Here is a 21,087-nt window from a genome sequence, read left to right on the forward strand (position 1 = left end):
TTAGAGAGGAAGGAAGAGGGAGAGAGCCATAGAAACATCAATGAGAGAGAATCATTAATTTGCTGCCTCCTGCACGCCCCTACTGGGGATCGAGCCCACAACCCGGGCATGTGTCCTTGACCTTCTGACCCAGGCGAATGTCCCGGGATTCTTTAGTCCACAGGCCTACGCTTTATCCACTGACCCAAACCGGCCAGGGCAATAAGTTCTGATTTGATCCCAATGCTGGCTAAAAGGCTGTTTTCACTTGGTGGAAACCCATCACACTCTTCATTGTTGGTTTGTATACATTTCTGTATGTTACTTTTAAAAGTTTACTTTAAAACACAACAACAAAGTGAACAAAGAGAAACCAGTTCAGCCATTGCTATGGTTCAGGTAAGACATAATGGTGACCTGGATTTGGGTGACGGCAATGGAGGTAGAGAAACAGGCAGATTTGAAAAGTATTTACAATGTTAGACTTACAGAACTTCGAGATTGATAACCTATGAGAATGCAGGAAAGTGAGGGGGCCAAGAATAAATCCAAATTTCTGACTTCAGTGACTAAGTGGATTGTAGTATATTTACTGAAATAGAGAACTTCAGAAAAGATACAAGTTTGATGTGAAATATTAATCCACCCTACATTTAGTGAGGATTTACTATGTGCTGGGCACTGGGGACACAGCAGTGAATAGCAATGAAGCCACTCTCATGAAATATGCATTTATTTATGTGGCTGGGTGAGTTGGGTTTTTTTGTTTGTTTGTTTTTAAAAATATATTTTATTGATTTTTTTTCAGAGAGGAAGGGAGACGGATAGAGAGTTGGAAACATCGATCAGCTGCCTCCTGCACACCCCCTACTGGGGATGTGCCCACAACCAAGGTACATGCCCTTGACCGGAATCGAACCCGGGACCCTTCAGTCCGCAGGCCGATGCTCTATCCACTGAGCTAAACTGGTTAGGGCTGGGTGAGTTGGTTTTGAACATGAAAACTTTGAGAAATTTATGAAGCAATAAAGGAGCAATGTCAAGAGAATTGAGAGGCAAAATATAAATACAGAGATACTGTCACTGAGAATGGTAACTGAGGCCACAGGAGCTATGAAACCACCAATGGAGGTATATTAGTTATCTCTTGCTGCAAACAGGTTATCCCCAAACATTGCAGTTTTAAACAAATATGTGTTATTTTAAAGTTTCTGCACCCAACCGGGTTTAGCTGGGTGCCTCTAGTTCTAGGTGAAGAATTATATTCAAGTTGTCAGCTGGGGGTGTGTTCTCATTTTAAGGCTTGATTCAAGGGAGGAGAAAACACATTGGCTGGCCTTTATCTCTCACCACATGGATCTCTCCACAGACATTGCTCCCTCCAGGGATAGCAAGCAAGAGAGTGAAATGTGCATATGAAGGTCCCCAAGAGAAACTACATTCTGTTTACAACCTAATCTCAGAAGTGACACTCCATCACTAACCAGACTGGATTCTGTTTATTAGAAGCAATAACTGAGATTAAAAACGGCTGTAGAGTAGGTGGATGCTGCACAGATATGCTCCCAGGAACAAGTTGGAATTACAACTAAAATATGGAAAGTCTTCCTGAACAATCAATGAAAAACTCACAGGAGAGAACCCTGATACTTGAGGACCAAAGGTGGAGACCGCATAGAGACTGGTAGGAGGGGCAGAGGCGAGAAGAGCTGGCCTGGCACCCACAGACAGCAACTGAAGTCCCGGAGAGATATCTCAGTTGTAGTAGATATCTCACTGAGAACTCTGGGATCTAATCCCAAAGCTAGGCTCCCCAGCAGAGAGCACCAAATCTGAGGACGGTACCCACATAACATCTAGCTGTGAAAAGCAGTGGGGTGCTGCCTGCCAGAGAGTGGCAGCTGAAAGTTCAAGCACCCTCTTGAAGGAATAATGCACAAAAATTCCCTGTGGAGCCACCCACCTTGTGCTCTGGCAAAGGGAGAGTGAAGTGGACTGGAGCTGTGAGAGCAGAGCCCAGGACTGGGGACTTGGGGGGGGGGATAAAGCTCAGAAGGCAGACACCCCAAGTTTCCCGGGCTGAGTCATTCCCTCATGCAGTGGAGGACATCTTTGCCACATAAAAACTTGCCTTGCCTGGGGGGAAGACAGTTGACACACCCTATTGGAAAACACCTTGCCCTGCGGCCATTTAAGAGATTAAAAGTAACAATTAGCCTTCAGGCAGAAGCAACTGCCCCATCCTGTTGAAAAACTCTCCCTACACCTGAGGACGACTGCCTGGGGGAAATTCAAGTGGAATCCTATTAGTCTGTAGACGGAGGCAGTCTCTGTAGTCTTAGAGTCTTTGCCTGATCCAATTAATCAGAAACAGCCTTTAACATTGTCCTGCACTACAGATTGAGAAGTGTAGAGCAGCGGTCACCAACCTTTCAGACCGGTTGATGACTGCTGCTCCAAAGGTTTTCTTAAACCAGTGGTTGCCAACCTTTCGAACCTCACTGACCACCGGTGGTCCATTGGTGACCCCTAGTGTAGAGAATCAACCTAAAACATAGACACAAACCCAAACAGACAACCAAAATGAGGAGACAAAGAAAGAACCCCCCAAATGAAAGAACTAGAGAATTCTCCAGAAGAAGAGATAAATGAAGCAGAAATAAGAAATTTATCTGAAACAGAGTTTAGAATAATGATGGCAAAATGCTCAACAGTATAAAAAAAGATATAGTAACTATGAAAAAAGAACAGTCTGAGATAAAGAATGACATAACACAAATAAAGAACACATTGGAAGGAATACACAGCAGATTAGGGGAAGCTGAGGATCAAATCAGTGAATTAAAAGACAGAGTTGAAAATATTACTCAATCAGAGAACCAAAAGGAAAAACAATTAAAAAACAGGACGACAGCTTAAGGGAGATGTGGGACAATGTGAAACCTAACAATATTAACATAGCAGATGTGCCAGAAGAGGCAGAAAGGGGAAAAGGATAGAGAAGGTGTATGAAGAAATAATGGCAGAAAACTTCCCTAACCTGGTAAAGGAAAAAGTCACACAAATTCAGGAGGCACAGAGAACCCCAAGCAAGAAGAACCCAAACAGACCCATGCACAGAGACATCATAATTAAAATGCCAAAAAATTAAGGACAACGAGAGAATCTTAAAGCAGCAAGAGTAAAACAAAAAACAAAAACTTTTGCCTATAAAAGAGTTCCCTTCCCACCGAAACCGGTTTGGCTCAGTGGATAGAGCATCGGCCTGGGGACTGGGAGGTCCCGGGTTCGATTCCGGTCAAGGGCATGTATGTTGGTTGCGGGCACATCTCCAGTGGGGGATGTGCAGGAGGCAGCTGGTCGATGTTTCTCTCTCATCGATGTTTCTTACTCTCTATCCCTCTCCCTTCCTCTCTGTAAAAAATCAATAAAATATATTTTAAAAAAAAAAGAGTTCCCTTCCCATAAGGCTGACACCTGATTTCTCATCAGAAACTCTACAGGCCAGAAGGGAATGGCATGAAGTGCTCAAAGTAATGAAAAGCAAGAACCTGAGACCAAGATTACTATATCAATCAAGGCTATCATTCAAAATAGACAGTCAAATAAAGAGCTTCCCAGACGAAAAAAGGCTAAAGGAGTTCATCACCACCAAGCCAACATTACAAGAAATGCTAAAGGGATTGCTGTAAGGTAGCAATCACCAACCTTTTGGACCTCACAGACCACCAGTGGTCCGTGAACCATCGGTTGGTGACCGCTACTCCAAAGGTTTCCTTAAACTAGTGGTTGCCAACCTTTTGGCCTCACGGACCACCAGTGGTCCGTGGACCCACCGGTTGGCAACTGCTGCTGTAACGGATTGCTGAGAAGAAGAAATGGAGAGAGAAACCTAGTCATACAGAATTAAAATGGCTATAAAAAAAGTACCTCTCGCCCTAATCGGTTTGGCTCAGTGGATAGAGCATTGGCCTGCGGACTGAAGGGTCAAGGGCATGTACCTTGGTTGTGGGCACATCCCCAGAAGGGGGTGTGCAGGAGGCAGTTGATCAATGTTTCTCTCTCATCGATGTTTCTAACTCTCTATCTCTCTCCCTTCCTCCCTGTAAAAAATCAATAAAATATATATTTTTAAAAAGAAAAAAGAAAAACTCCCACCAAACAAAAGCCCAAGTCCAGACAGCTTCACAGGGGAGTTTCTCCAAACACTCAAAGAAGAACTAACACCTATACTCCTCAAACTATTTCAGAAAATCCAAGAGGAAGGAACACTTCTAAGCTCTTTTTATGAGGCCAGCATAATCCTAATTCCAAAACCAGATAAAGACACTATTAGTACAAAGAAAGAGAATTACAGGCCAATATCCCTGATGAACATAGATGCTAAAATCCTCAACAAAATATTAGCAAATCACATCCAGCAATATATTAAAAAGATCATATACCATGATCAAGTGGGATTTATTCCAGGGATGCAAGGCTGGTACAATATTTGCAAATCAATAAACATGATACATCACATAAACAAATTGAAAGACAAAAATCACATGATAATATCAATAGATGCAGAAAAAGCATTTGACAAAATCCAACACCCATTTTTGATAAAATCTCTCAGCAAAGTTGGAATAGAGGGAGCATATCTCAACATGATAAAGGCCATATATGACCAACTTACAGCCAACATCATACTCAATGGGCAAAAACTAAAACCATTTCTCGTAAGAACAGGAACAAGACAGGGATGCCCACTTTAACCACTCCTGTTCGACATAGTACTGAAGTGCTAGCCATAGCAATCAGACAAGAAGAAGAAATAAAGGGCATCCAAATTGGAAAAGAAGAAGTAAAACTGTCCTTATTTGCAGATGACATTATATTGTACATAGAAAACCCCAAGGACTCCATCAAAAAACTACTAGACTTGCCCTACCCGGTTTGGCTCAGTGGATAGAGCGTCAGCCTGTGGACTCAAGGGTCCTGGGTTCGATTCTAGTCAAGGGCATGTACCTTGGTTGCGGGCACATCCCCAGTAGGGAGTGTGCAAGAGGCAGCTATTCGATGTTTCTCTCTCAGCAATGTTTCTAACTCTCTTTCCTTCTCCCTTCCTCTCTGTAAAAAATCAATAAAATATATTTAAAAAAACTACTAGACTTAATAAATGAATTTGGCAATATAGCAGAATACAAAATTACCACTCAGAAATCTATGGCTTTTTATTTTATTTTATTGTTTTATTGCTTGAAGTATTACAAAGTCTATGGCTTTTTTATACACTAATAATGAACTCACAGAAAGAGAAACTAAACAAACAATCCCCTTTACCATTGCAAAAAATAAAAAAATTAAGATACCTAAGAATAAACTTAACTACGGAGGTAAAAGACCTGTACTCAGAAAACTACAGAACGTTGAAAAAAGAGATAGAGGAAAACATAAACTAATGGGAGAATATACCATTGGATTGGTAGAATCAACATCATTAAAATGTCCATACTACCCAAAGCAATCTATAAATTCAACGCACTTCCCATTAAAATACCAATGGCCTACTTCAAAGATCTAGAACGAACTCTCCAAAAATTCATCTGGAATAAAAAAAGACCCCGAATAGCTGCAGCAATCCTGAGAAAGAACAAAGTAGGTGGGATCTCAATGCCAGATATCAAGCTGTACTACAAAGCCACTGTTCTCAAAACTGCCTGGTACTGGCACAAGAACAGACATATAGATCAGTGGAATAGAATAGAGAGTCCAGAAATTAGCCCGAACCAATATGCTCAATTAATATTTGACAAAGGAGGCAAGAACATACAATGGAGCCAAGATAGTCTCTTCAATAAATGGTGTTGGGAAAATTGGACAGATATATGCAAGAAAATGAAACTAGACCACCAACTTACACCATACACAAGAATAAACTCAAAATGGATAAAGGACTTAAATGTACGACAGGAAACCATAAAAATACTAGAAGAATCCAAAGGCAACAAAATCTCAGACATATGCCAAAGCAACTTCTTCACTGATACAGCTCCTAGGGCAGTTGAAACTAAAGAGAAAATGAACAAATGGGACTACATCAAAATAAAAAGCTTCTGCACAGCAAAAGAAACCATCAACAAAACAACAAGAAAGCCCACTGCATGGGAGAACATATTTGCCAATGTTATCTCTAATAAGGATTTAATCTCCAGAATTTACAGGGAACTCATACTATTTAACAAAAGGAAAATAAACAATCCAATCAAAAAATTCGCAAAGGACCTAAATAGACACTTTTCGAAAGACACATAAGGAAGGCCAAGAGACATGAAAACATGCTCAAAGTCACTAATCATCTGAGAGATGAAAATCAAAACGACAATGAGGTATCATCTCACACTTGTCAGAATGGCTATCATCAACAAATCAGCAAACGACAAGTGCTGGATGCAGAGAAAAAGGAACCCTCATGCACTGCTGGTGGGAATGCAGAGTGGTGCAACCACTGTGGAAAACAGTACGGAGTTTCCTCAAAAAATTAAAAATGGAACTCCCATTGGAACCAATAATCCCACTTCTAGGAATATATCCAAAGAAATCAGAAACACCAATCAGAAAGGATATATGCACCTCTATGTTCATAGCAGCACAATTTACAATAGCTAAGATTTGGAAACAGCCTAAGTGCCCATCAGCAGATGAGCAGATTAAAAACTGTGATAAATCTACACAATGGAATACTATGCTGCTGTAAAAAAAGAACTCTTACCATTAGCAACAGCATGGACGGACCTGGAGAGCATCATGCTAAGCGAAATAATCCAGTCAGAGAAAGATAAATATCACATGATCTCACTCATTTGTGGAATATAATGAACAACATAAACTGATGGACAAAAATAGAGCCAGAGGGGGAAAAATAATATTTTAGAATATAATAGAAGTAATCCTGCTATTTGCAGATTTTTAATATTTCCTACAACTTTTGTGATATCATACTATGATAGTACAGTTTTGGTAATATTATTATACTTAAAATCCTTTTATCCTTCAAATATTAATGTTTATTGCATGTAATATTATTATATTTAAGATAGTTTTTCTTGAATAATTGGTGTTTACTGCATTTAACATTATTATACTTAAAATCGTTTTTCTTGAGATATTAATGTTTATTGCATGTATTATTATATTTAAGATCATTTTTCTTAAAATATTAATGTTTAGTGCATGTAAAATAAATAAATAAAAATAATAATTAAAAAAAAGAAGCAACAACTAAGTCCAGCCCACCCTCAAGGGGAGTGAATAACAACAGGCAGGAATCACTGGTGGCTGGGAGGAAATGGAGGGAGAAGGCTAAGCCAGTGCCCTTATAGGATGCCAGTAGTTAATGGTCAGGTAAAGAGAAAAGTTGGCAAAGGAGACTGAGAGGAGACACTGGAGAAGTATAGAAAGGAAAAAAAAACACCCAGCAGAGTGTGAATTCTAGAAACCAATAAAGTTCTAAGGAAGATGAAAGTTCAAATCCACTGAGAGGTCACGCTGGGAAGCAGTGAACCACAAAGACGTGGTCTGTGGCTTACAGTCCGGCGGGGAAGACAGACGAATCAACAAAAAAGCAATAAGTGACTTACAGACTGTAATAAGTGCTAGGAAGGAAATGAGAGTGCGGAGAGAGCAAACGGAAGCAGTCTTCCCAAGGAGACTGAAATGTAAGAATGAAGAACTGGCAAAGTGGGGATGTGGGGAAAGCATCCATTCCAGGCCAGGCCAGGCCGGGGAGGTAGGATCTGACAGGCCTGCTCAGGTGCAAGAGGCAGCTGATCGATGTTTCTCTCTCATCGATGTTTCTAACTCTCTATACCTCTCCCTTCCTCTCTGTAAAAAAATCAATAAAATATATATATTTTTTAAAAAAGAGCAAACGGAAGCAGTCTTCCCAAGGATACTGAAATGTAAGAATGAAGAACTGGCAAAGTGGGCATGTGGGGAAAGCATCCATTACAGGCCAGGCCAGGGCGGGAGGTAGGATCTGATAGGCCTGCTCAGGAATTGAAAGGTGATGACTGGACTGTGTCAGGCAAAAGAAAAGGGGGAGTTAGATGAGATCCATGGTAGGAAGGGGCCTTGGATGGGCCCCAGGGTGCGTGGTCTGGGTCTACTAGTCGTTCTAAGTACAATGGGAAGCCATGGAAGAGCTCGGAGCAGCAGAGTAAAAGGAGTCGATTAAAGGGCTTGCCAACGCCACACACATAGCAGCAAATGGCAAAGCTGAGGCTTCAGCTCAGGCCTTTGGATCCAGACTTCCTGCCAATGAGTGACAAGGAAATGAAAAGCTTGGGGGACAGATAATTTGCAGACACTGAAGAAAGATGGGGACAGGCCCATCTCGTGTTCTTGTCAATATCCCCAAAACTTCTGTACCAGGGTTGGCCCTCAGTGAGGGATCTGGCTATGCCATAAACACCGTGCAATTACTCCTTCAAGACTGTGACTGCCCAGAGGAAATGCTGGGGTTACAGCTTCAGGAAAAGATATTATAAAAAATCATTATTAATTATTAATAAAGGTATAAAGTTTATTTTTTAAAGCTTTTATTGATTTTTAGAGAGAGAGGAAGGGAGAGAAACATCTATTCATCAACCAGCCACCCTCTGCACACTGCTTACCGGGGATTGAGCCCACAACCCAGGCATATGACCTGTCCTGGAATTGAACTGACAATATTTTTTTTGGTTAATCCTCACCCAAGGCTATTTTTTCCATTGATTTTTAGAGAGAGTGGAAGGGACAGAGGGATGGAGGGGAGGGGGTGAGAGAGAGAAAGAAAGAGAGAGGAACATCGATGCGAGAAAGACACATCAATTGGTTGCCTTCCACACACACCCGACCAGGGCTGGGGATGGAACCTGCAAACCAGGTACATGCCCTTGGCTGGGAATCCAAGACCCTTCAGTGCATGGGCCAACACTCTAACCACTTGGCAACACCAGCCAAGGCTTAATGCAGTTTAGGAACACACTTAGGCCACTGGATTAACCAGAGGCTATTCAGGGATCAAAGGGCTTTAAAATATATATTATTGATTTCAAAGAGGAAGGAAGAGGAGAGAGAGATGGAAACATCAATGATGAGGATCATTGATCGGCTGCTCCCTGCAGGGGCTCAAGCCTGAAACCACAACCCAGGCATGATCTCCTGGTTCATAGGTCAACCCTCAACCATTGAGCCACACGGACTTTGCAATCATAGGGCTTTTAATAGTAATCCTTCCCAGTGTTGGAGAAGGAATTCTCCCTTTGCACTGAATTATTCTAAATGGAGGAATCCTATATAAATTGAAAATACAGGAAAACTTGTTTTTCTTTTGAAATCTCTGAAGAGATGGGAGGAAAGATGAAGACCCCATCAGTCATCACTGTCAGATACTTCTGCTGACCTGGCTGATATTAGATTTCATTTTTTCCACATTTAATAAATAAATGGTACGGTGTGTGTGTGTGTGTGTGTGTGTGTTAAGACACCAATTACTTCCAAAAATTCTAAGGTAACAAGTAGAATAGTTAAGGTTTGCATTTTCAAGATAATTTTAGGAAATACTGAAATATACCCCAAATAGGTAGGTGGATATTAAAAGTCCTTTGGGGATGTGTTTATCACTTGCTAAATAGAGATAAGTAATCCAGCAATTTAACAAGAATTTTTGTTTGTTCATGGATAACACTCTGGGAGAGGGGGATGTACTTCCAAAGATCAGGACGAATTTGAAGAGAACTACATGTTCATTAAGCACTTTTTTTCTGCAAAGTAACTTCTGTTAATAAGAGAAATCAAAAGGAATCCTGCTTCAGGGGCCTAGTTCTGTCCAGACTAGGCCTCATGGAGGCAGCGCTTGTGCGTCCACTGAGCCCGCATCCCTGGGGTGGGGCCCTTGCCCGACACACATTAGGGGAGCAAATATTTTCCGAGTGAATGAATGGTGCAAGTACTCGGTGAGCCAGGAGCTGGGATATCAGGCAAAGCCCATAAGCTGGCGGGGGTTTAGTGACGAAGGCCAAAAGCTAATGTCGGTCTTGTCTCACTCCAGGACTTTCCGGTAGTTGGGTCAAGCAGGCCTCTGCTTTCCTAACATATTTCCAGGAAAGGTGTGCGCCTGAGTCGGAGGCCCTGAAACCCGTAGCAACGGCGAACCCCGAATCCTCCTGCCGCTCCCCAGTCAGCTCCCCCAGGCGCTCACTCGGCCCAGCGCCCGGAGACAACCAGGTCGGATCCTTAACCAGACAGGCCATGTTCCTGCAGTGCGGTCCAGCCACCCCCACTCCCAGGGGTCAGGTGCAAGGCCACGGCCTCGAAGGCAACAGCCCTGGGGGCGCAGGAGCAGGGGCAGCAGCCCTGGGGGTGGGTAGAAGAGCCCAGGTCAGGGTGTGCGGGAGAACCCTCCGCCCCGCCCTGCGCCGACCCCGCGGGGAGGTTGCAGGACGGGCCTTGCTGCACCCACTGCCCCCAGCACTGACCCGCCTCCTCCACTCGGCTCAGCGCTAAGAGGAGGGCCCAGCCAATAAAGAGAAGCCGCTCCTGCGCGGGGCGGGCCGCAGCAGCGGGATGGGGTGGGGGTGGGGGGTTGTGAACCCGGGAGGAGTCGCACGGTGGGGAGCCCGGGGTGGGGGGCGCAGCAGACCTCGGAGTACTGTGGGCCCGCGGGCTGCTTCTCAGCCATCTCTTCCGTCCTGAGCGCTGGGCCAGGAGAGGAGGATGCCGAGCAGACAAGGGGAACACCCCTGTGGGCAGGGGGCTTGTGGTCCCGCGAGGCCCACGCCGGACAAATAGAGGGACCAGGTCAGCCCGGTGCTCAGCACAGGACGACAGCGAGCCTGCAAGGGAGCCGGAGCGAGCGCAGGGTCTGGCCCCTACGGCCCTGGGCCCAGGGGCTGCCAATCTCCAGCCTCCAGCCACCACGAAGGTGGCCCCGGGTCTCCTGACCGGTGGTGCCATGCCATGGGGGTGCACCTTCCAAAAGCACAACCCAAAGGCCCCTTAGAACAAAGACGTTTGAGTCAGAGGTGAGGTCACTCCCCTCCCGGGAGCCCCTGCCTTGTCACTGGCGAGGCTGGGGTCAAAAGCCACCTGGCTGGATTCTTGGGAGGATTTTAGGTGGCAGTGTTGCCGGCGCCCTCCCCTCCCCCATTACATAGCCCTATTCCATTTTCTTCCTGGCACCCATCACTGTTTGTTCTGCACCCTGGCGTGTAAGCCCCTGAGCCCAGGTCCTGCTTACCTCTGTGTCCCCAGCACCTACAGCTGCGCCTGCCCTTGGCAAATACTTGCTGCACGAATGAAATGCCTCGAAAAAAGCCCAGCGCACAGCAGGCATTTTTATTATTTATTTATTTAATCCTCACCCAAGGATATTTTTTCCATTGATTTTTAGAGAGAGAGGGAAAGACAGAGAAACACATCGATTGGTTGTCTCCTGGGCCCGGGCCGGGGAGGAGCCTGCAACCGATGTACGTACCCTTGACGGGAATCGAACCTGGGACCCTTTGGTACACAGGCCGATGCTCTATCCACTGAGTCAAACCGGCTTGGGCCACCGGCTTGGGCATTTTTAAATGGCACCTCTTGTGTTCCCCTCACCCCAAAGTATAGGCTGACAGACCCCAAGGGGCATAAGACCAGTCTTGACTAGGTGGGGGCAGTTCTTACTTGGAGGGGTAGTTAGACTCATAAGCAGTTTGGGGTTGGAATCTGGATTAGCCTCTTTGTCTTCATTTCTCTGGCCCTGCCCTGCCTTCTCTCCACTCGGCTCCCAAACCGGGAGGTTAAGGGTTAACTCTAGGATGCCCCCTCATCACCTGGCTGGGGCTGGGGCTGGGGCTGGGACTAGGGCTGGGAACTTCCTGTTCCATTTTCCTGGAGTCCTCCCCCATCCTGGCCGAGCCTGACTGGTCCTACAGCCCTCACAGAACCCCAGCACCTCTGGCTCTGGAGTGGGGACCGAGTGGTGAGTTGCAGGGGCGCCTGGGGTGCCGGCTGCCAGGACAAACGTAAGGGATCGTCGCAGTGTGGAGAGAAAACGTGGAGAGTGGGGCGGCCGGGAGTGGGGAGGTTGGGTGCTTCAGGCCTTGATGGGGGATTAGGTGGCTGGAAGACCGTCTTGAGAGGGTGTGGGTGGTCCATGCTGGGGAAGGGCCCAGTGCCAACCAGGTCAGTGGACTGGTGTTGATGGGGCATCAGGGAGGTTACAAGACTTGCTAAGACATGGGCTTGCTGTACCCGCTGTCCTCAGGAGGACCGGCCGGTCTTATCAACTCAGTTTAGCACTAGAGCGGAGCCCAGCCAACAAAGACGAGCCACTCCTGCCAACTGTGTCCAGGGAGAAAGGTAGAGTTCCTGGCCAAGGACCCCCGCTCTGTGCTCATGGCAGCAACCCCGCTCTGGGCTGGTCCAGCTTTGGCCTCCCTGACTCTGGGCTCCAGATTAAGATGGTCACATACCAGAGGGTGGCTGCAGAGGCTTCCCCCTCCCCCAGCCCAACCCCCACAGATGATGTGCATATTAGCAAAGCTTTTGTGTGCTGGGGCTAGGGGAGGGGGCGAGGCACGGAGGGACTCAAAGGCCAATTTCCCTTGAATTCCACTTCTTTCAAACCTTTTGGTGAGACCTCACCTGGCGGTTCCGGCACCCCGGGTAGCTAGGCCTGATGGCTGGAATTTGGAATTATTTTTCCTGATTCACATTATGATGTTCTGCTAAGATGAGGGCGGGAGGGAACCTGGGCCCTTTTCTGTTTCTGGGCTTTTGCTTGGTGGTCAATTTCAGCAAATCTTGTCTCCTCCTGGGGTGACCTTGACCAGTTTACCCATCCTGTTTGAACACAGTCTTTGCATTTGTCATATTTACCCCGTGGGTTGGAGTGGGATTCAGCAACCCATATAGCGAGGCACCCTGTTAATACCGGGTTCCTGATTACACGTGATTGGTTCTCTAATTATTTTGCTCTTGCTACCAAAACACAATGGAACAAAACTCCATTTTTTTAAATATTTATCAAAGACCTTTTCTGTACCATTTTGCATGCGTTCCTCAAAAATGACAACTGCAAGGCAGCCATTATCGTCTCATTTTGTTATTTCTATTAACAAACATTGAAGTCACAGGAAGTGCTGGGTGAACAGTTACTGAACAAGAGCCCGTTTGTGGCTCAGTTGGTCCGGAGCGTTGTCCTGTGCACCGGAGGGTAGCAGGTTTGATTCCTGGTCAGGGCACATACCCAGGTTGTGGGTAAAATCCCTGGTAGGGGCTGCTTTCTCTCTCACCTTGATACTTTCCTCTCTCCTCCCTTCCTCTCTCTAAAATCAATTAAACAAAACAAAACACACACAAACAGTTCCTACTTTCAGGCCAAGGGAAGAAACACACTCACACAAAATTGTGGCACCGAGTGACACTGGAGGGGGAGAGACACGTGGCTGGTGTGTTGTGGAGTTCCACAAGCGAGGGGACAATGGGTAGAGGAGCCGGCAATAAAAGGAAAAACCCCCAGATGACATAGAGCAGGAAAGGCTAGAGGTTGGAGAGGCTGAGGGGAAACGGAGATGCTGGAGTCTGGGGGAGTGCTGGAGGGAGGAGGGGGAAGAAGGGGAGATTAAGGAGGGAAGCGGAAAGACTGAAGAGAAGCAGGAGAGTGGGGGAAGGGGAGGGAAGCTGGGGAGATGCAGGACAGGGTGGGGGAGGCTGGAGAGAGAGGCAGGCCTGGTCAGGTGGAGAGGACGTAGGCCTCTCCCTTCTCCTTTCTCCTCTTCTCTGAGGCAGGAAGTGTAGGACCAGGCTTTCAAAAAGCCAGATTCTTTCTGTTCTACCAGTTCACACCCCACTCACCCCACCGGAAAAGGAGGTTTACAGAACCCTCAGCTCCTTGGCCCCTGAGTCCCATATCAAGAGGGCTCAACATATTGTTCAAAGCTCTGCACCAAACTGACTTCTCCCTGGCTCCATGGCCAAGGTTGAGTTACCTCCTTTTTTTTTTTTTTAATACGTTTTTATTGATTTCAGAGAGGGAGAGAGATGGAAACATCAATGATGAGAGAATCATTGATCGGCTGCCTCCCGCACGCCCACAACTAGGGATCGAGCCCGCAACCAGGCATGTGTCCCTGACTGGAATTGAACCTGGGACCCTTCAGTCCGCAGGCCAACGCTCTATCCACTGAGCCAAACCAGCCAGGACTGAGTTACCTTCTTGGTCTGTACCTCTGGGCATTGGTGTCCTCAGCCATAACACGGGACCAACTGTTATCTGTGCTCATTTGTATTATTACCCAGTAATAATGAGGATGATAATGCCCCCCCCCCCACTTCCTGGCAAGTCCCAAAGGGTTCTGTGGGGCTACTCAGTCTTTTTTTTTGGAAGAGGGGGGGGGGGGGGGGCATTGTCAGTCACAGGGATCCAGTGCCCCCTGGTGGCCAGTTAGAAACACTTTATTGCCAGCCAGACTCGGGGATGGATTCCTCCCAGAGGGATAGACACGGAAGAATCCAAAATTTTAAAAAAAATAAAGAAAGGGAAGAACACTGCCTGTCCTGCCCACACCCAGCTCCCAAGGGCACACCCACTAGAGGCCTCTGAAATGGGCAGGGCGGTTCTGGCCTGCCTTGGGACCCGACTGTCATAAACTTCTGCAAGCTGTAAGCGGATCTCTCACCTGAAGACCGTCCCAGCTCTTTGTCGGCCCGTAAGTTTGGTTGAACCCTCATGTCCCTTCACTTCCAAGCCCTTCAACATCTAAGAATAAAGACATCTCCTGCATACCACACAACTGAAATTCCATCTCAGAAATTCACCTTCATTGTCATCTAGTGCCCCATCCATGTTCCAGTTTCCCTAATTAATCCTGAAATATCATTGAGAGCCTTTTTAAAACATCAGAATCCAGCCCTGGCCGGTTGTTCAGTGGTTAGAGTGTCAGTCCAAGGACTGAAGTGTCTCGGGTTCGATTCCAGTCCAGGGTGTGTACCTTGGTTGCAGGCTCGATCCCTGGCCCCAGTCCAGCCTGGCCAGTGTCACTCAGTGGTTGAGAGTCAACCCATGCACCGAGAGGCAGGCTTGATTCCCAGTCAGGGCACATGCCTGGGTTTCCCTGGGTTCCGGGGCTCGATCCCCAGCAGGGGGCAACTTATTGATGTTGATGCATCCATGTTTCTTTCTCTCCCTATCCCTTCCTCTCTCTCTAAAACCAAGTAGAAAAAAAATATTTTAAAAATCAGAATCCGGCCCTAGCTGGTTTGGCTCAGTGGATAGAGCAAGGCCTGCAGACTGAAGGGTCCTGGGTTCCATTCCAGTCCAGGGCACGTGCCTGGGTTGTGGGCTCGATCCCCAGAAGGGGATGTGCAGCAGGCAGCCGATCAATGATTATCTCTCATCATTGATGTTTTATCTCTCTCTACCTCTCCCTTCCTCTCTGAAATCAATAAAAAATATATTTTAAAAAATCAGAATCCTATCAAGTTCCATGCTTTTGGTTGCAAGGGGTGTTAGTCTGGAGCAATTCGCTTCTACAGGTACTTATTTTTATAACACAGACTGAAGAGCCTGGGCCAGCTGTTCCCGGGAACATCCTGTCTTCAGGCTTATTCAATTTTTCCTTGAGGGCTCATTTGACTTCTTACGCCCTACACTGCCCTTTATACTGGAAGTTGGGTCTGAAGAACGGATTGGGTTTCGATGGAACATAGTTGGTAAGGACCCATCCTCAGTACTGCCAGGTACTCCCCTCGGCATTACATCAAGAGGCAGGGAAAGCCGAAACCGGTTTGGCTCGGTGGATAGAGCGTCGGCCTGCGGACTGAAGGGTCCCGGGTTCGATTCTGGTCAAGGGCATGTACCTGGGTTGCGGGCACATCCCCAGTAGGAGATGTGCAGGAGGCAGCTGATCGGTGTTTCTCTCTCATCGATGTTTCTAGCTCTCTATCTCTCTCCCTTCCTCTTTGTAGAAAATCAATAAAATATATTTTTTAAAAAAAAGAGGCAGGGAAAGCCACCAACTGTGACCACTGGGGTAAAGTGAGGCAGAGTTCTAACTACTGCAGAGAGGATGGCGATACCGAACTGTCCGTTTCTCTGCCTTTTGGTGCATTGGGCTGGCCGAGCCATTCTCATGACAAGGGCAAGAAACGATTCCTCTGGAGGCCACATCTTTAGGCATCTCTCTCTCTCTCTCTCTCTCTCTCTCTCTCTCTCTCTCTCTCTCTCTCTTACCACAGGTGTGGGAGCAGAGAGGGAGAGAGACTCAGAGTGGGAGCAGTGTGGTGAGGTGACCCGAAGGTGAAGGATGCTTGTGGAAACCGTCCCGGCGGAGAGGGAGCCCGAGCAGCTCAGTGCAGTAAAACTGGAGGAGGAGGAGGCTGCCGGCCAGGAGGACCCCAGGCGGCCAGAGATCAGGCTCCGGCCCGAAGTGGCTCACCAGCTCTTCAGATGCTTCCAGTATCAGGAGGACATGGGGCCCAGGGCCTCGCTGAGCCGGCTCCGGGAGCTGTGCGGCCACTGGCTGCGGCCAGCCCTGCACACCAAGAAGCAGATCCTGGAGCTGCTGGTGCTGGAGCAGTTCCTGAGCGTGCTGCCCCCGCACATCCTGGCCCGGCTCAAGGGCCAGCAGCTCAGGGACGGCGAGGAGGTGGTGCTGCTGCTGGAGGGTGTCCAGAGGGAGTCCATTGACGTGGGGCCACTGGTAAGAGGGTGGCAGCTCGGTGGGCTGGACAGCTGGCGGGAAAGAGGGACTGCATGGCCCCATTAGAAATCACTGGGCGCTCCCCTTTCCTCCCTGTGCCCATTCCTTCTTAACCTCCTAATTTCTTCCCACCTGCCTCTCATCTTTCCTTGGTTTTGTGTCTTAGGAGCCAGCAGGACATGGGTTACCACCCTGTCTGTTGCCTGACATGGATTTGTTTTGAACAGGACTTTAGTTTTAATGCGGGCAAGAACTGTCCCCGTGCAGACATCACCGTGGAAGAGCACGGGGACCCTTCCCAGGTCTCTATCCACAGCCCCAAAAAGGAAGTGCCCCCAGAAAAGCCTCCAGCCCTGGAACCAGCACCGGAACTCCTGCCCCCCCAGCCAGGGCCCTCCCAGCCTGCTGAGCAGGGGGCCTGGAGACTTCCCCCAAGTTCAAAGCAGCCGCTGAGCCCAGGTCCCAAGAGGACATTCCAGGCCCTGCAGGATAGTGGTGAGGAGCCGGTGCCCAAGGAAGGTGGGAGCTGGGAGGCCAGGTGGGGAGGGAAGTGGGCAGCCCCTAATTGGCACGAGTGGGTGAGAGCCAAGAAGTCTCAGAGACTGAACAACAGGTGCCTGTCCTCCGCCTGCTGCTGGGTAAGGCTGGCCTCTCACAGCACTTTCTCCCCCGATGCTGTCAGCCCCCCAGGGCCCCGAGCTGTGGTCTGAAGAGAACTCCCGTGATCAGGAGCTGGCAGCGGTTTTGGTGAGTTGGACTGGGCCCCTCACTCCAGGATGCTCTTCTGTCCCAAATGTTCGTTGCCTCTGCAGTTTTAGCAACTCCATGTCTTCCCGAATTTAAGCCTAGTAAACTCTTCCATCCCCTCAGGCCCCAGGGCCATGTTCCTTACTCACTGCGGGTTCTGCCCCTCCTTTTGTTACAGGAGTCCTTGACCTTTGAAGATGTCCCCGTGAAGAAGGCATGGCCTGTGTACCCTCAGGGTAAGAGCCCCTTCCAGGGCTTACAAACCCTGAATCCCCTTTCTTTTCATTGGGATGTGATTCCTGAAGCTTCAGACCCCCTACCTGATACTTGAACCTTTTTGGCTAAACATGGGCTATTTTGATGGAGATCATATATATGGTGGAGCAAATGTAGGCTTACAGTCCTGCCAGGGAGGCCCAGTGGTGAACCAGGAGGTTCCTGGTTCGATTCCCAGTCAGGGCACACGCCCGGGTTGCAGGCTCCATCCCCAGTTTGGGGTGTGCAGGAGGCTGCCAGCCAATCAATGGTTCTCTATCATGATTGATGTTTCTGTCTCTCTCTCCCTCTCCCTTCCTCTCTGAAATCAATTTTTTTTTCTTTTTTTTTTTTTTTTTTTTTTAAGAAATTATTCATACATTTTTTTTAATATATATTTTATTGATTTTTCACAGAGAGGAAGGGAGAGAGATAGAGAGTTAGAAACATCGATGAGAGAGAAACATCGATCAGCTGCCTCTTGCACACCCCCTACTGGGGATGTGCCCGCAACCCAGGTACATGCCCTTGACCGGAATCGAACCCGGGACCTTTCAGTCCGCAGGCCGACGCTCTATCCACTGAGCCAAACCGGTTTCGGCTGAAATCAATTTTAAAAAATATTTTTTTAAAAGTAGGTTTACTTTTTGAAAAAGTGAATACCTGAAACAGAGTTTATTCTTATGTTATCATTTATTAATTATTATTTTCCATACAAACAACTGTAAGCCTACTTGTGCCTCACCCTGTATATATTCAACGGCTCACTGTGTCTGGTCTAATCATCAACCCATTTAACTCTGAGCTTTTTTCTTCTTCTTCATAAATATTTTTATTGATTTTCTTAGAGGGGAAGGGGGGGGGACATCCATGTGACATCGATGGGCTGCCTCCTGCACACCTCCTACCTGAGATCCAGCCTGCAACCCCGCATGGGCCCTGACTGGGAATTGAACCGGCAACCTTGTCGTGCAAGGGATGACGCCCAACCAACGGAGTCACACCAGCCAGGACTAACTCTGAATTTTTAAAATAGGTAGTCAGCCCTACCCAGTGTGGCTCAGTGAATAGAGCATCCACCTGCAGACTGAAGGGTCCTGGGTTGATTCTGGTCAAGGACACATGCCCAGGTTATGAGTGGATCCCCAGTAGGGGGAGTGAAAGAGGCAACTGATCAATGATTCTCTCTCATCATTGATGTTTCTATCTCTCTCCCTCGCCCTTTCTCTGAAATATATATATAAAAGGTAGTCATGGGAGTGCTTGCTAATAGGTATGGAGTTTCCGACACTGGATAGTGGTGACAGTTACACAGCATTGTGAACACTAGCATATCTAATGGACTAGAAGTGCACACTATACAACAGTTACAGTAGTAAGTGGTTCGTTACTTGTCTTTACCCCACACGCTCTGCCCACCCACCAGCTCTACCGGATCCTGGGTTTCCTTCTGTTCCCAGGCAATGAGGTTCTGGCGCCTCCTGGGAGCCCCTTGGCATAGGCCTGATCAGTCCTGGTTTTGCTCCTTTTACAGGATTTACAAACAGAATCCCAGACGAGGAGTTCCAAGAAGATCCCAAAGGGGTTGCCTGGTCTGCTGCTATCGCAACAGAGTCTCCGGACAGTCCAGGGGCGGCAGGAGGAGCCCAGGAGCAGCCGCTGGGGCAGGGCCCCGCGGTGAGCAGCTCCCGTGGAGGAGAGTCCTCCGGCAGCAGGAGTGACGGGTTTGCTGAGGGCCAAGCGGCCGCCGGCGCCCCCAAGTCGGAGCCAGAGACCAAGTTCATCTGCACAGAATGTGGGGTGAGCTTCCCGAAGCTGGCCCGCCTGGAAGGGCACCTGCTGCGCTCTCACCCGGGCCGGCGGTCCTTCCAGTGCCTGTGCTGCGGGAAGACCTTCGGCCGCAACTCCATCCTCAAGCTGCACATGCGCACGCACACGGATGAGCGGCCGCACGCCTGCCATCTGTGCAGCCACCGCTTCCGCCAGAGCTCCCACCTCAACAAGCACCTGCAGACACACTCGGAGCCCGCCTTCCTGTGCGCCGAATGCGGCCAGGGCTTCCAGAGCCGGACCAGCCTCCTGCAGCACCTGCTGGCGCACGCCCAGGACCAAAAGGGCCCCTGCGCCCCGGACACCAAGACCAAAGTGGCAGAGCTGACCATCGTCCTGTGCTCGCACTGCGGCCAGACCTTCAAGCGCCGCTCCAGCCTCAAGCGTCACCTGCGGATTCACGCCAAAGACAAGAGCCACCAGGGCCCCGAGGGCGCCGACAGCCCGCGCCCCGCCCCGGAGCGCAGGCCCTACGTGTGCAGCGAGTGCGGCAAGGCCTTTCGGCGCAGCGAGCACCTGGCGGCCCACCTGCGCGTGCACACGGGCGAGCGGCCCTTCTCTTGCCAGGTGTGCGGCCGCAGGTTCAGCCAGAGCACCCAGCTGGTCTGCCACCAGCGCGTGCACACCGGCGAGAAGCCCTACGGCTGCCCGCAGTGTGGCAAGCGCTTTGTGCGCAGAGCGAGCCTGGCCCGCCACCTGCTCACCCACGGCGGCCAGAGGCCCTACCGCTGTGCCCAGTGTGGCAAGACCTTCGGCCAGACGCAGGACCTGGCCCGCCACCGGCGCAGCCACACGGGCGAGAAGCCCTGCCGCTGCAGCGAGTGCGGCGAGGGCTTCAGCCAGAGCGCCCACCTGGCGCGCCACCAGCGCATCCACACCGGGGAGAAGCCCCACGCCTGCGACACCTGCGGCCACCGCTTCCGCAACAGCTCCAACTTGGCCCGCCACCGCCGCAGCCACACGGGGGAGCGGCCCTACGGCTGCAAGACGTGCGGCCGGAGCTTCCGGCGCAATGCCCACCTGCAGCGGCACCTGGCCACCCATGCGGGCACCGGGGACCTGGCATCCGGGCAGGCCGAGCCCCCCCAAGAGTGCCTGGAGTGCGGCAAGAGCTTCAGCCGCAGCTGCAACCTGCTGCGTCACATGCTGGTGCACACAGGGGCCAGGCCCTACTCCTGCACACAGTGTGGCCGCAGCTTTAGCCGCAACTCCCACCTGATTCGCCACCTGAGAACCCACTCCCGGGAGACCCTGTACTAGCAGGCTTGCCCTGCAGGCCTCTCCCTGGCCTCCTGGCAGCCCGGGCCTGCAGGGGAGGTCCTGGCCTCACCCACCCTGGCCCCGCCCAACCACCTCCCTCTGGAGCAGGTGAACCCTGCCTTAGCTCTTCCCTCCCCGGAAGCATCTCTTCCTGGCCTCGGCATGTATTTGAAAATGCCCAAAGTAGAGGGGCCTTTAAAAAACAATCATTTGCCGAAACCGGTTTGGCTCAGTGGATAGAGCGTCGGCCTGCGGACTGAAAGGTCCCAGGTTCGATTCCGGTCAAGGGCATGTACCTGGGTTG

The 21,087-nt window shown here is 49.2% G+C and overlaps 1 protein-coding gene across 1 annotated transcript; it reads left to right on the forward strand.

The window, feature by feature from the left end:
* Positions 1-16,295: 16,295 nt before the first annotated feature.
* Positions 16,296-20,783, forward strand: ZSCAN10 (zinc finger and SCAN domain containing 10). The gene is made up of 5 exons (XM_014457341.1): positions 16,296-16,691; positions 16,919-17,186; positions 17,374-17,438; positions 17,617-17,674; positions 19,228-20,783. Exons 1-5 carry the CDS (start codon positions 16,296-16,298, stop codon positions 20,781-20,783), a joined length of 2,343 nt encoding a protein of 780 aa, XP_014312827.1.
* Positions 20,784-21,087: the final 304 nt, after the last annotated feature.

Source organism: Myotis lucifugus, unplaced genomic scaffold (assembly GCF_000147115.1).
Source record: "Myotis lucifugus unplaced genomic scaffold, Myoluc2.0 scaffold_72, whole genome shotgun sequence".
NCBI classification, from domain to species: domain Eukaryota; kingdom Metazoa; phylum Chordata; class Mammalia; order Chiroptera; family Vespertilionidae; genus Myotis; species Myotis lucifugus.

Excerpts from the sequence above, each read along its gene's own strand:
- ZSCAN10 (XM_014457341.1), top strand. The coding sequence starts at position 16,296 with ATGCTTGTGGAAACCGTCCCGGCGGAGAGGGAGCCCGAGCAGCTCAGT. Across the intron at positions 16,692-16,918 it reads CCATTGACGTGGGGCCACTG|GACTTTAGTTTTAATGCGGG; the intron begins GTAAGAGGGTGG and ends TGTTTTGAACAG. Across the intron at positions 17,187-17,373 it reads CCAGGCCCTGCAGGATAGTG|CCCCCCAGGGCCCCGAGCTG; the intron begins GTGAGGAGCCGG and ends CGATGCTGTCAG.